The sequence below is a fragment of the Bemisia tabaci genome, chromosome 4, assembly GCF_918797505.1.
Source record: "Bemisia tabaci chromosome 4, PGI_BMITA_v3".
NCBI lineage: Eukaryota > Metazoa > Arthropoda > Insecta > Hemiptera > Aleyrodidae > Bemisia > Bemisia tabaci.
In genome coordinates this window covers 47,521,028-47,537,156 of record NC_092796.1, presented here as the reverse complement: position 1 = coordinate 47,537,156, position 16,129 = coordinate 47,521,028, and the positions used below count along the sequence as shown (strand labels likewise).

The window sequence follows — 16,129 nt, the reverse complement described above, 5'->3', positions numbered from 1 at the left end:
TTGAGGTATTGATAATTTCAACTAAAACTAGTCTTGATATCTATGTTAAGAAAACTTCACTACTAAAATCCAATTTTTAAGCATCAAAAAGTGTGTTTGAACTTTCTTCCACTATGAGGCTCTGTTTAGTTTTGAAACGTTCAACACATATTTCTTGAATTAGCAAGGCTGCTTTTGTCCCCCTTTTCCTCCAAACCGCTCCCCTCCCCCACCCCCAAATCAAGTGACTTCCCTATGAAATGACACAAGGAGACTGATTCTTTCATTTAAAATTCCCCATGAGTCGACTGGTTCTCGCTATTACCATATCAACAGAATGGGTTAAAATTCAGCACTTGTATATTCGACAACATTCAAAGCTTCCTTTTATTCGGTTTAGGAAACTCTGTGGAGTGAGCAGTTGGCACCTCTGGACGCCAGAAATGCATTTAACAGCGAAGTATTTTTAAATGATTTCCCAACTCAAAGATAATATTCTTTTATTAATTTGGAAACATGACAGAAAATTCTTTACTCTTGATTGTTCTAAATTTTTTAACAGTGCCACATACTGGGTAGTTCTAAAAAATTGGAAGAAAAGAGAAATTTCATTTTTGGTTTCATTGTGCAACACTTGAGGCCAACTATTTCAATTCTTCAAGGATTGACTTCAGCAGCTTGTATTCTATTACGTTTGATCACTGAAGTTTCATTTTGGTTTTCAAAAGTTTTCGGAGGGATACTAATATCATAAGTCAGGAAGTGCACACCAAGTTACTGAAGTGAAATTTTTTTATTAGTAAAATACATAGTGTGAGTTAAACACCTAATCTTAGAGCACTGAAAATAAATAAATATAAATAAATAAATAAAAATATAAAACAGAGAAAAATAATTTAACACAACGACTTGCAATGAAATCAGAAAACAATACGATTAAGAATAGGAAAACAAATTACTTTACATGAAATATACAGAGTCAAACTTCTTGTGGCTATCAAACGGAGAGCCCGGAAAAATAAATCGCAAAAACTTGGGACGAGGAAACATTACAAAGAGACGCGTTCACTACAGACTAGTATAAAAAAATCACTGACAAAAATATAAGAGGTTTTTCAAACATAGACGAACCTATGGCAGCACAATAGACCTAGTACTTTCATCACTCCTATCACGGCAGCTTATCATTGGGCAACTGAAGAACTAAGAGTCTTTGAGAGAGGCTGAGTTGAAAAGGCCATTTCCAGAGGACTTGATTGATGAAATAAATTGCTATCTCATAGAATTTAATAGAATGTACAGAATGAGATAGAGGACAGGTATAAACGAATCAGCTTATATGAAACAGTTTGTTGTGCACAATGAGGAAACCATAAAAGGGCACCACGCCCTTAAATTTCAGCATGAATGTATAAATTGCAAAAAGTACATAATATGAAAGTTGGAAAAAGTACACAGTGCGATTGAATGATTTCTGAGTGCCAGAAATTTTAACATTGCTCTCCTATTATTCAGATTTAAAAAGAAAACCAGACATCATACATAATCTCATGGCAAAAATCTATTATGTATCGCTGCTATTGATGTGCAGCTGCTCTGCCATTAATTTCTACATTGAGAATAGATCATTAATAAAACGCAGAGTCCGAGTATAATAGAGTCCACACCACATAAGTTTACTCACTATTAGACTGCGACAAAAGATTGTATGTTGTCAGTTCAGCGTTGAAAGGAAATTCAAGAATTAAGATGATGGATCTCCTGTTGCAGTCTGCAAGTGCGAATACTTATTTAGCAAGGCCTCTACTGAAGTCTCTCCGGAGCCCAACTTTGTGTCTATACACATAGCGATTAATAGGAGAGAAAAAAAAAGAAGTAAAGAGTAGGAGTGTTATGCTGATTTCTGATCTTGGAAAACTAAAATTCTAACACTCTAGAGATTCAACTGGAATCTTCAGCAGTATAGTTAAAGTACATTTAGAAGTAAAGAAATTTGGATTTTAAACTGGAATGAGATCTTATATTTAGTAAATGAAAGCTTAGATAATAATCAATCGGGTGATTGATCGAACATTTTCTCTCAAAGCTGTAGAGACCTTTCTTATTCAAATTAAACTTAGTAGAATATCTTCTAAGGACTCCGCTTCCTACTTATGACATGAGAGCATATTACTAAAATTTCGGAACATTCCTTGATATATCCTCTATCTAAAACTCTCTTCAGGACACCTCTGATATAGAGAGCCCTTTAACATGAAAAACGGAGGTACATTCAGAGTTGAGAATACTTGATGTTAAGACCTTAGAGGATAGCAAGATGCACAAATTACTGTATAAAAATTGGAGTTGGAAAATTTGTAAAATTCTAGCTAGGTAATTAAAGCTGATAATAAAATAGTAAGGTAATTAGAGTTCATAATACAGTGCTGCCAATAATTTATAAAATAAAGAAAAAACATGAATGAAGGCACTAATGACTTACAGTTTCAGTTTGTGGGGCTAAATGCATCCAAAAGGCAAATGAAAAAAAAAAATGATGATAATTCAAACAAGTTTGTGTTTTATATAACGATTGGCAGTGGGCGACATAAAAGAGAGCTAAGAGTGATTTCAAAAAATAATACAATCCTTAGATCTTAACTCATTTCTGGTGATTCAAGTTTTCTTTTAAGATAGGTAACACAATTCGGTAATTGCATTCAAAATTTTAATTCAGAAGCTACACACACATACAGAATCTAATGAGTATTCTTCATTACATTAGCATTGCAGGTATGAAAAAAATCAGAGATGGGTCAGTTAACCTAGGGAGGAATTTACCTGCAAATTGTTGATTTCCACAGTTTGATGTATGGGAAAAATGATGCCCACAGTTAAATTGCACCAAATATCATCCCCACAAGGAAATAACACTTGCTTCTTTATTAGGTTAAAACATTAGAACTTTCTTAAATAAGTAATCTGGGCGAATGCAGCTTAGGGGAAATCCGATAAGGACATTAGCAGACAGCTGAACTTGTCGAAGTGCTTGGCCTTAATAACCTCCTGCTGATCAACAAAAAACAGCAATGTTGCAGTGTATTTTTTTATTGCGGATTCCTCCGCCATATTGATTGTGATTAAATTATCGCAAAATCGACAATCATGAATTCAAAAACAAAAAGTGCGCCTTTCAAACCCTATTTTCGGTAACCCTAATTTTTTGCACTGTCACATGGACTTTTCTATTGGTTGCCGTTATCAAAAAAAAGGTGGGAAAAAATATTCGCTAAGTTCACTTAATACTTTCGAATAACTTAATACTTTTAAATAACATAATAAAAAATTTGCCAATTGACCACTGATCAATAAAATTTAAAGCCTTAGCATGATAAACAAAAAGAGGACCAATATTGCCATGGCTATTGAGATAAAAAAAAGTTCCTAGGATGAAAAATCAAATCAAGTCTCCACCCCTTCAGTTGAGATTATGTGAATTTAATTAATCACACTTAAACAGCGCAAAGCCAATTATTTTATGTAAAAGTTGTAAATGATAAAGAGTGTACGCAGAAATAAGTTCATTCATTGCAGATCCACTTTTCTGAAAGTGAGCAGACGACATTTATAGTAAAAGATATCATAAAACTTAACTTAATGCTGTAGGCAAGGATCTTGCTCCTTACTTGCAATAACAAACATGAAAAAATTACCCGTTATTCGATAATTAGCTACCGAAATGAAGAAGAAATTCTGTAAAAATTTGATCTAAAATTCTTAAGATGTATACTTACACATGCTTTACATTGAACGAAAAATGCGCAGCTAATTTTAATTACAGTTGAACCTCAGGTAACCAGCACTTCAATTATCTGGCAGACATCCCTTGGTCATTTATAGGACACATTTTCAATCCTAAGGTCAGTTTTTAAAGTTAATTTCTAATTATCTGACATATTCAAAGGATTTTCAATTATCAGGAAATTTTGACACTCATCTAGCACAGCTCTCCGTTTTATGTTGCTGGATATCTGAGGTTCAACTGTACAAGTAAACGCCTCTTTGTGTTCTTGGATGAACGAATGAGTTTGATGAAAAATAATACAAAATAGAGCGAGAATCTTAATTACAAATGACTAGCAAATTTTCTGAGTTTAAATGGGCACTTAAAAACTGCTGCTCCCATTTTCAAAGCTTCATACTGCTTAGCTTAAATAATAGCTGCTAGAACAAAAGTTTGTCTCATAAAGCTGGAAGTTTCACTTCAAAGGTTAAAATCCTGACATGAGCTTTAAAAAAGATCTTCACAGATTTTAATACTCAACTTTTGGATACAATTTAAGAACTCTTAGTTTCGTGTTCATGATTAAAAAATGAGAGAAACTGACAGAACTTCTTGTAAAGAAATTCTGAAAGTTGGTGCAACAGCGATCTTTTGCTTGTAAAAAAAATATTTTTCTGCTGCTGCACTCAAAAGTTTGAGCAAATGAAAACATCAAACTAAAAATAAGTTTGAGAGCACTCAAAAAATAGAGTGGCTAGAGTCACCGATGACAAAAAGAATCACTTGTCAGTATAAGAAAAGAGGGCTTAAATTAAACCTGAGGATAAAAGCAAGATTATTAAGCTAAAATTTAAATTTGAAAGTTTCCTACATTCTCTTCTGTGACGTCACATAATCTCAGAGAGAGTGCTCGGAGCGAGTTGGATGAGATGCATCAGCCACTCTTCAAACAGTTTATTATAATATATGAGACAACTTTTTCTTCATCCACAAGATGAAGATATGGGAACCTGAGAAAAACTTAGAGCGAAGCTGAATAGCAGTGATTTCACGGATCGGCATACGAGGGACTGCAGATATTGAAAAGGATGGCGAAGATGGTACAGGCCGCATAGACGCCTAGTGCAATCCACCAGATTAATTGTTCATGGAGCTTCTGTTCAAAGTTTTTAAGGACTAGAAGGCCTATGGTGAGCCCGGCTAGAGCACCCGTCAGATGGGCGACATAGCTCACTGGGTGGCAGCCCACTGAAGTATCTAGCATTTCCGCAGCATGTCGATCATAAACAGCAAAACCAACATCGGCACTCACTGAAAAATACAAATTAAATTTGAATAATGCACAACTTTGGAAAAACAGAATCGTGGAATAAGAAAGAAATTTAAAAGATGAAAATGAATTTCTTCTACTTTTAAGTCAACCGTCTTGCACAATAAGTGCAAAGAAGCATCTTAACATAACTGACAATGTGCTTTCAGGAGAAAAATTTTCAGTTCAAATTAATTGCAGAAACTTAAAAAATTATGAAATTGTAACTATCCGCAGGGAAAAAAAACTTAGGCGCACAAAGGAAAATTTAAAACCAATCAGGTCGAATGTGATTTTTCTACAGAGAGCAAACTCCTATCCCAAGAAATAAGTTTTGAGCATTTCAGCTTATTTTTTTTTAATAAGAGGAGTAGTCGAAATGGTAGGAGTAGTAGTAATAGTGGCATTAGGGCCAGGCTGACTAGAGAGGTGCTTCGGAACAAGACAGTGCTCTGCCCATAATGCACCCCAAAGTTAACCTGTGCTCTTGAACTAAGTTTCATCATACAAGTCATAATGCTACAAGGTTCAGCAAAAATCTGATAAGCCAATGGCAGGCCTCTCTGGTGACTTAGGGAAACGCTACCAAGCATAGACATGCGGAGCATGGTCATGCCCTCACAAAATTTGACTCGGTTGTTGAAGTTGTCTCAACGACTGACAGGTGGCACTAGCAGTTACCCACACTGTAAGTTATTCAGGATTTAAACACAACACTGTCATACAAAACGGAATGACTGATGTCAGATGGGCATGTCTCTCTCCTACCCTGTCACCTGATATAGAGAGAAGAACAGAATATCAGAGTGGCATGGCCATAAACGATCTTGCTGATGAATTTTTCAGTATCCTCAAAAACGTGTCACCACCAGGGTTTCAATCATGAACCTACGTTCTACCAGCCAACTGCCTTGTACTACCAAATCTGGCCTGCTTCCGGTGACAATCAAGGGTGAAAATTTGAATTTTATACAGACAATTTTGGGCCCAACGCAAAGTTGATTATTCTTTTTTACACAGCTGCATTTCTTGAACTTGAACCCTAGCTTTAGTTGTCATGGCTCGTGTTTGGTTTGAAATTTGTGAGCAGTTCCTGTGCCCCAGATGGGGTAACAACACATAATTTTAAGTTTCACATCCAGACCTTTCACTCTTGTATTCAAGATGTTTTGAAACAAACTGCTCAACATGATACCGTGTCGAATAACTAGTTATACAGATAAAGAGACAACTCACCTATTACAAAGATGCCTAATAGTCGGATCACACCAAATTCCATATTGTTGAAATTCTGCACAAAAAAAAGATAAGTTTGGTGAAACACACATAAAACTAAATTACAACCAAATGATTGAGCAGTTGGGTAGAAAAACTAAGTATCCCACTGCACAGCCTAAAAAAAATACTAGGTATTATTTCAATTCTGGAGTCCAAATCTACAATATTTAGATGCTGAATTTGTTCTCAATTTTGAGCTCAAATATTAGAAAATTTACCAAACCTTAATGTAGGAAGAGGCATTGGCTTTCGGCCGGAGGACGGTTCTTCAACGGTTCCGCAAATTGGTTACACAGCAGATTAGAGGCAATAGGTTTTTTAGGAACTTAAACAAGAAATAAGACAAGCAAAAATATCTGTTCTTTTGCTTAATTTTCTCAAAATGAAAGAGCAATAAACCTGATCTCAACCAGAAAGTCTAGTTTATTATTAATAATATGAAAAGACAAAAAAGTAGTTTTACCAGTAAAATATTTGCTAAATGTGCAGCAAGTAGGGCATAAACACCACCAGATGCCCCGACAAGATACACCTCTGTATCAAAAACAGACGTTCCCAGCGATCCTGTAAGCATTAGACCCACTTCGATTACAACATTATACGGGTAAGAAATCATGATTGTAACAAATGTGAGGTGATAGAAAAAAAAAAAATTGGGTGTCATAAAACCACATTAAGTAATTACAGAATGAAGATTCAGTAAAAAATTTCGAAGAAAAACTATCACAATCACTCGTTCCTCATTACATAAATGATCAAAGTAAAATAATTTCACAAAATCAATCAGAGTCTGGTGAATTTCACTTAATTCCTAGCGTTAATGACCATGATAGACATACATTAAGCTGTTACAAATATCAAGAGCATGTGTCCAAGTAGTGTGTGTTTTTCCATTATTTGTTCAAAGGAACTTGAGCTGACTTTTCAAAATCCACCAATGCATAAACGGAACACAACGTTCCATTCCAGTACCACACCTGTGTGTTCCCTGGAGTGCTTCGCAGTGGACAGAGGGCTCCCTCTCCTGAGATGACAGGGGGGCTTACTGGAATGGAACTTTGCAACAATGTTTTGCTTACCCAATTGTGGATGACAGGAACCCTAATCCTATGTTCCTTTGGACAGATAACCAAAATGAACACAATGGTGTGTTAGGATATTGTTAACAGTGATAAAACCTCCATTTAACACGGACAAATTTTAGAAGAGGAATTTTTACCTGATTACGTCAAGAAAATGCAATTGCATTCAAGAATTTGGAGCCCTGAACAAGACCAAGTTCAAAATCGTTTCTTCGAAACTACATAACTTTTGGAAGATAAAAAATGCAAACTACCATAGCTCTAATAAGGGTTTTAGGGTATTTGGACTCTTTGGCGCAAATTGTTCGCAAGATAACCCTGATAAGCAAGTTGGGAATTTTTAGGATCTCAAGTCTCTGTAGTTCAAGATACAGGGTTATTCAAAAGTTACGCACCACTGGCCATAACTTTAGTTCTAATTATGATATCGATTTGCGGTTTGTGGCGTCCTTCCTCATATCGAGGGGGAAACTTTTTGAGGTACTTTTCAGTTCTTCACCCCCCCAGGGGGAGGGGGGGCGGGGGGCAACTCAAAAATTTCAAATGGCAACCCCCATCATGTGATACATCGTTAGAAAGAGCATGAAAAAAGAAAATTTTTGGCGCAAACCGGAAGTCGATCTGACCCCCCTGTCAAAAGTTAGGGGGGTCCAAAGGTTATTTAGGGGGTCCGTACCTTCATTTTTTAGAGTAGCTTCGGCGGCTCTTGGACATACCGTTTCTCTTTTCAAAGAGTCCTCGAATACTCCAAGTCTGATACCGAAGTCATCATATTGCCCCCGGGCCACCACAGCCCCCCCCCCCCCCCGGTAGGGGGGGATGGGCCTGTTACGATGAAACATTGCATTAAAATGCGAAAAGTCACAGAAGAGCTTCAAACTTAGCATCAAATCCGAGTGGAACTTCTTGCCAATGTTAACGCAAACGCAGCCTGCGACTTTAAAGTGAGTTTTCAAAACTCTTAGCCCCCTGCCCCCCCTCATTTTTGGTTGCAGAGCGGGTAAAGACCGGGAAATTCACTACAAATAATGCCCGAAACTAATGTCCAACTTGAGGAGGACCCTTGAAACGTTGCGATCAGTCGGAGCATTGAAATACAAGGACTGCCACCCCCTTAAAGTACGGAAACATCCAAAACACCCCGCTGCCCCCCTCATTTTTCGTTACGGAGCGGGTAAAAACCGGGAAAATCGCCAGAAATGATGCCCGAAACCATTTTAGAACTTGACGAGAACCCTTGAAACGTTGCGCTCCGTCGGAGAACTGCAACACAGGAACTGCCGCCCACTTTAAGGACGGAAACATCCATAAAACCCCCGCTGCCCCCCTCTTTTTTCGTTGCAGAGCTGGTAAGAACCAGGGCATCATTTCTGGCGACTTTCCCGGTTTTTACCCGCTCCGTAACGAAAAATGAGGGGGGCAGCGGGGGTGTTTTGGATGTTTCCGTACTTTAAGGGGGTGACAGTCCTTGTATTTCAATGCTCCGACTGATCGCAACGTTTCAAGGGTCCTCCTCAAGTTGGACATTAGTTTCGGGCATTATTTGTAGTGAATTTCCCGGTCTTTACCCGCTCTGCAACCAAAAATGAGGGGGGGCAGGGGGCTAAGAGTTTTGAAAACTCACTTTAAAGTCGCAGGCTGCGTTTGCGTTAACATTGGCAAGAAGTTCCACTCGGATTTGATGCTAAGTTTGAAGCTCTTCTGTGACTTTTCGCATTTTAATGCAATGTTTCATCGTAACAGGCCCATCCCCCCCTACGGGGGGGGGGGGGGGGGCTGTGGTGGCCCGGGGGCAATATGATGACTTCGGTATCAGACTTGGAGTATTCGAGGACTCTTTGAAAAGAGAAACGGTATGTCCAAGAGCCGCCGAAGCTACTCTAAAAAATGAAGGTACGGACCCCCTAAATAACCTTTGGACCCCCCTAACTTTTGACAGGGGGGTCAGATCGACTTCCGGTTTGCGCCAAAAATTTTCTTTTTTCATGCTCTTTCTAACGATGTATCACATGATGGGGGTTGCCATTTGAAATTTTTGAGTTGCCCCCCGCCCCCCTCCCCCTGGGGGGGTGAAGAACTGAAAAGTACCTCAAAAAGTTTCCCCCTCGATATGAGGAAGGACGCCACAAACCGCAAATCGATATCATAATTAGAACTAAAGTTATGGCCAGTGGTGCGTAACTTTTGAATAACCCTGTATCAAATTTGCATTTAAGATGAAGCAAACTGATGATATTTTGAAGTTGACACCAACGACCCTAAACATATGAAAAACTAGAGACCTGATGGATCTAAAAAACTCACCAGCAAGGACTCCTGCCATGTAAACGATGCCTATCCTGAAAGATCCATGCACCATCTCTAACGGAAGTCCAACTAAGACTTGTACCAGCAAGTTGAACAATAAATGGAGCCATCTGGAAAAAAATGTAAAAAATCAAGTTTACAGAAGTGGCCGTGGATCTATGTAACTACAGATCCCTTTCTCTGAAATTAAGGAAAAAATTATAAAATTTGAACAGTATTTCTTTCAAATATGGTTTAAAATTTGAGTATAATTGGACGGATTTGGCTGAAATCAACCAAACTACTTCAGACATTGCCTGATTTTCTGTCATGATTTCTTTTTTCCAGAGAAAAGTAATCATCATTCTGACTTGAAATTTTGTGTTCATATTATACATAAGTTAGAGAAAATGTACAGCAAAGCTCAAGGCATATGTTGTTTGGTTCTCTGATAAGAGAAATAAAAATTCAAAAGAAATTAGGCAACGAGAAAATAAATGCTGTTGGGCTAGTTCTAGTTGAATCCGTCCACTTTGAAGTTGTAACAAAATTATAGGCAAAACTGCTCTGATAGTATTAAGAGGGCGTTCCAGATTTTGAATTTCACCATTTAGGTGGGCCAATTTACTAAAGTATCTATAAATTTTCCGCAGAGCAAGAATTATTTTACCCAAAATGTTACCTATCTCAACATCTTAGGAATAATACTGTTACCTTTCTCCAGGCATGATTAAAACCTCTGAAATCTCACTGAAACGAATTTAAACGAGGCCTTACAACCTAATTCCACTGGCATAATGATATTTTCAGTAAATACTCTGATGAGTTTTTAGAAGCAAGTAAAGCAGGCGAGTACTTCGATATTTGGGTGACGAGTTTTCTTGGATTTCGGGACTCCCCGACTTCCGTAACTTTCCAGGGTTTTTGAACTTAAAATTCCCCAACTCTTTTTTTTTCTTACATAATTTCTCATGACAATTATTTTTACAAAAAAATTGTACTGCTAAGTCTCTTGAAATTTAAAGAATACAATTTTTTGGCTGGAAGAAAAAAACAACGCTATGCGACAAAATTCCCTAACTTTTCGTGTTGGGCATGATCCTGACTTTTTCAGGCTTTCCTTAACTTTTCGAGAACCTGCCACCTGAGCATCAGAAAAAAGAAAAAAAAGGGCAGCGACTAAGGATGAAGATCTTACCCTGCATGAAGAACCATGTAGAAGACGAACCTCCAAACCTGCAATCGCTTGTCTGGCCTGTATATGAAAATGCTGTCGGTGGGCACAGGTCGAGATGGATTCATCTCTCCTGTCATTAGCGTATAATATGTGAAAAAACATAACTGAAACAAACAAAACAAAATATTCGTCCTGAATTTACTTGAAGAATAACACTGGCCGACACAGCAAGACAGCAGAGGAAATTATTTCACTTCAGCTCTGGAACACTTTTCTAGATCCCGTGTATTACAAAAAGCTTTACTATCTCAGCGCCGAATATCAAAGCGCGACAGTTTCAAAGCCCTTTTTTTTAAAAGACTTTACAATAAAAATACCCAGCAATGCTGATATTGAGCTCTACTGATGCTGCACCTGCAATTTCACTGTACCGAAGATTTTTCCCGCCTTGATACAGAGACTTAAATGCCGCAGTAAAATTGTCCCGTCATTCTCAGCTTGATCCCTGAATTCCCTCATCTTTCGTAACAAACCATTCAACACGATCGAAGCCCCCCCCCCCCACCCGCTCCCCGACATGCAAAATTTCATGAAAGGAAAGGTATTGATAAAAGCCAATTTTGGGGCCATCCTGGCTGGATTTCCTCAACTCGACATTTTTTTTTGTTCATTGAAGGTCTATATTTCACGTAATACATCATGATCTGACCATTTCCAGTTTGCTTTTCAAGTCGCTGGGTCTAAAAATGGGTCTGAAGGGCGATTTCGGCGAAAATTGCGGGTGTGCGCTCAAATGCAGAAAAATTCGCATTTTTTCGCCAAAATCTGCCTTCAGACACACAATGAGACCATTCGACCCGCGAAGAGATAAAAAAAAAACCAAATCATGATGCATTCCATAACATAGAGACTTTCAATGAGCAAAAAATCGTCGAGTTGGGGAAATTCAGCTGGGGGGGGGGGGGGGCCTCAATTACGGCAAATATCGATACCCCTCCTTTCATTTTGCATCCCTCACGCTCGCTTTGTTACGTCTCACAATGGATCGATTCAATAGGAGAGGTCGGACAAAATTCGGAAACTTTAAACGCTTATAACTCCGTTTACACAAAACTCAGAGGTTCTAAAAGTGAATCCATTGGTTTCCTCGTGAAATTTTCTTGTGATAGCATCCCTTAAAATTTAAAATGTGACGAAATAAACATCAAAATTTACAGTTTTAGTCAGCAATTTCATGTCCGACCTCTCTAATTGACTCGCTCTTACGAACGGTCCCTGTATGCTGCAGTGGTATGGTAATCTATAGTATTAATGGATTTAATGGAGTAGTAACAGTGTTGCCAACTTTCAAAATCGCCACTGCAGGGGGATTTCCCCGATTTAATAGATCCGAGGAATTGTCAACGGACTAATAGATGCCAGGGTGGATCCACCTAAGAGTCGGAATTTCTCACGACCGGGGCTAATGATCGCGGATTATCGATCAATGATTATGTAATGCGAATGACCTCAGAATCACCCTGTTCATTCCCTAATTCTCACAGGAGCAGTGGCCAATTTCGCAAGTTGGCAACACTGTGCTATTCCCGTCATTGTTGCTTCTAAAAAAACCGCACAAAGGTTTTTAAAAAAGAGACTTTTTTCTTTTTATTTGACTGATTAGATTGGGATATTACCTCTACGAGGGTGATGGTGATGATGAAGAAAGGTGGTGGCCAGCACGTATAGTGATCTGCGTAGTACTTTCTGTCCCTCTCGTCCGTCAGGAACTCATTCGCTATCACATGCACCATCCTGTACACACACAAATAACACACGAGTTGAGAACAACAAAAATAAGTTCATATTTTAACGGTCGAAAAACATTATCACTATTTTCCCGTCGGAAAATCACTCACTGGAAAAAAAAGACACATTGGATCTAGAGTCCAGACTCCTGAAAACATCGACAAGAAAAAATACTCTTGATTCAATCGGATTTTTGCTTAATTAAGAACCAAGTCTCGTAATTTGAGCGGATTTCCTATTGATTTAAGCAAAAATCTGATAGAAACAAGAGTATTTTTTCTTGTCAATGTTTTCAAGAGTCCGGACTCAAGATCCAATGTGTTTTTTTTTTTTTTCCAGTGCTGTTTTATAAAGTGAACCCAGGGAGTTCGCTCCCTGACCGTTTCGTGGTCCAACCCCCGAAGCGCTTCGCGCCTTAGGCGCAGGCGTTATACGTTTCCCTTATGATTTTAATACCATGGAGTGATGAATGAAGTCAAAGAATGCATGCACCGGTGCGACATATCAGTGGCGTGGCGTGAGTTGCGATATATCGATTGTTATACCATTTAAATCTACGGGAAAGGATCGATAAACAGGGTGTCCGCAGCGAACACCTTAATAATCGATTCTTTACCATAGGTTTAAATGGCATAACAATCGATATATCGCAATTCACGCCACGCCACTGCGACATATACAAAGTCCCGAATATGTTTTATTTTTTTGAGGAGAAAACAAAATAAGTATACCTCCTAAACTTTTTGATGAGTGTTTTTATTTCAGCGAAGAAAGAAAAACGAAGAGAAAAATGATTCTGGCACGATTTCAAGAGAAAATGCCGGCTGATTTCTTCCTTCGGATTGTTACTTCGAAAAAAAGATTACCCAAGTGGAGATTTGCGACGTCGCACAGTAAACCGAGTCAAGCAGAGAGGTCGGACATGAAATTTTTAACTAAAACTGCAAATTTTGAGGTTTGTATCGCCATATTTTAAATTTTGAGGGATGCTGGCAGAAGAAAATTTCACGAGAAAACTGATGGTACCACTTTTACGATCTCAAAGCTTTATATAAACGATAAACGTTTAAAGTCTCTGAATTTTGTCCGACATCTCCTACTGGCTCGATCCACTGTACGTCGCAATCGAAGCCGCAGTCGAAGAAACGCATCTTTTACGGTAGCCTTCTAACGTCAGGCACGTTACGTTAACGCTTGATAAACGTAGGTAACGCAAGTGACCACTAAAACCTGCATTCGACCTTCTTTTGGAAACGAATTGATTATTCATTTCGGGAACCACCTGCCTAGATTGCGATTTCTCAAAACTGTTGTCTCTACTTTATTTTTCCGAGAGGAAAACAGCCAACTTCAGAGCTGAAATTGGGACAGAATACTCTCCGAACAAAGGAAAATAAATAACGGACATTGTCAAGAAATCGCATGGATTAATTTACTGATTAAAAAATACGGTATGACGAGAAGTCTGCAGAATCGTAAAGCGAGATACGTGCTTTCGGAGCATAGCCCATCGCACAATGGAACAAGCACTGGAAAAAAAAAACACATTGGATTTAGAGTCCAGACTCTTGAAAACATTGAAAAGAAAAAATACTCTTGATTCAATCGGATTTTTGCTTGAATCAAATCGAAATCAGCTTAAATTAAGAAACTTGGTTCTTGATATAAGCTAGATTCTGATTGAATCAAGAGTACTTTTTCTTGTCGATGTTTTTAAGAGTCTGGACTCTAGATCCAATCTTTTTTTTTTTTTTTTTTTTTTTTCTTTTTTTTTCCAGTGAGTTATTTGGAGAAATGGAGCATGGATTTCATTCTTGTAAATTATGTTTACCTATTTCGCAACGTCATAAATTTGAAGGGATACTACAGGAAGGAAATTTTACGAGAAAAGAAATGGAGCCACTTTTGATCCTTAACGTTTTGTACGCTTGTACGAGGATGTAAACTCTAAAAGTTGCCACACCGTTCATTGCCCAATCGCAAGCTCTCCTTGCTCCACTGTGTGTCGGTAGATTCTTCGGTTGATTGTCCTCGGTGATGACTGAACAAATTCAGCGAAAACGAGCCGAGTCACTTTAAATTAAAACCCGGGAAAAACACGTCGAGAGTTTCCTATTCACGAGGCTCGACATAAAATATGAACGGTGAGTCCATTCTTTTATATCCCGATCCATCCCATCTTTTTGGCGACCCCTGGTAAAAATTGGCGATAAGAGCTGCGTTTCAAAATACCATAGGAATTCTTATAGCCGGCTAAAGAAGGCTACGGAAAATCACATAGCGGGCTGTAGAATGTGGAGAAAATCATACGGCCGGGCTATACGAAGCGATAAAAAATTATGCAGCCGGGCTATAGTTCCTATCGCCTGGCTTTACACTTTATCGCCTAGCTGTTGCTTTTTCGCCATCAATTATAAAAGGCTATAAGAAATTGTGTAGAAAGTCGTGTGCTTTGGAAATAATTAAGTTTGATACGGAACCACCTTAATATTTACAAAACACACATTATATTTTCCTTTAATACATCTTTTTTTCATCAATTAAAATGAGAATAATCCATACAGGATGTGAAAACATTTCAAAGTCATGAGTTGAATAACGCTGACTCCGCCCGATTAAATGTTAGAGCCTAACACAAAACGGAGCAGCGACGCACTGGCGCCTACAAACCTAACAGGGATACTTCACGCATTGCGCAACGCGTGAAGTATCCCTGTTAGGTTTGTAGGCGCCAATGCGTGTTTCGCGCTGGCTGCGCGCCTGCCACGGCGCTTGAAGCAACTATTTCACACCAGAGGTATTGCACAGTATCATAAGAAACTGACGGCGCTCTAATATATTAGTAATGGCAGGCATCCATCAAAAGTACGGAGCTTTCCTCGCAAAAAATCAAGATACTACGGCCCAAAAAGAGAGCAGTATTCCAAAAACTCACTGAGTCCTAGCATCCGTAATTAGTAACGTTTAGCATACACTTTATCGCCTGGCTGTTGCTTAGTCGCCATCGGCTATAAAAGACTATAAGAAATTGTGTAGCCGGCAATAAAAGCTATTGGAAATCTTATAGCCGGCTGTAGGTCTATGGTATTTTGAAACACACATTCTACAGCCAATTTTTACCAGGGACGACTGTTGAAAAAACTTTGAAAAAACTCTTCAACTCTAAAAAGACTTATCTAAAAAATTGTTAAAATATCCGTTTTAGAAACCCTTCTTGGATATTTTTTACGTCAAATTTCCGGGGGGTTATTTAAGTGAAGTTTATGTAAAATAGAGTTAAAAACTCATGACTGTTGTTTTTCAACGCTAAAAACGTTTGAAAAAAATTTAGTCATTTTATTTCATGGGCTCCTTCACGTAATTTCAAGAAGAGTTAGATTTTACTTAAAGATCAGTCAACGAGGAATTCTTTTTTTAAAAAAACAACATTCTAGCAGTTTTCTTAAGAGTTTTTAAAACTTGCTTTT

General features: G+C 38.2%; 1 protein-coding gene across 2 annotated transcripts in view; it reads right to left on the bottom strand.

Moving 5' to 3' along the window:
• Positions 1 to 753: 753 nt before the first annotated feature.
• stet (stem cell tumor) overlaps positions 754 to 16,129 on the bottom strand; it is a 50,013-nt gene continuing 34,637 nt past the window's right edge. For both annotated transcript variants that reach the window (XM_072299967.1, XM_072299968.1), the window contains 6 exons: positions 12,551 to 12,668; positions 10,896 to 11,038; positions 9,716 to 9,828; positions 6,793 to 6,893; positions 6,288 to 6,342; positions 754 to 5,053 (listed from right to left, as the gene is read on the bottom strand). In XM_072299967.1, the coding sequence (XP_072156068.1) occupies positions 4,791 to 5,053; positions 6,288 to 6,342; positions 6,793 to 6,893; positions 9,716 to 9,828; positions 10,896 to 11,038; positions 12,551 to 12,668 (793 nt within the window). In that variant the 3' untranslated portion in view covers positions 754 to 4,790. The remainder of the gene's footprint in view (positions 5,054 to 6,287; positions 6,343 to 6,792; positions 6,894 to 9,715; positions 9,829 to 10,895; positions 11,039 to 12,550; positions 12,669 to 16,129) is intronic.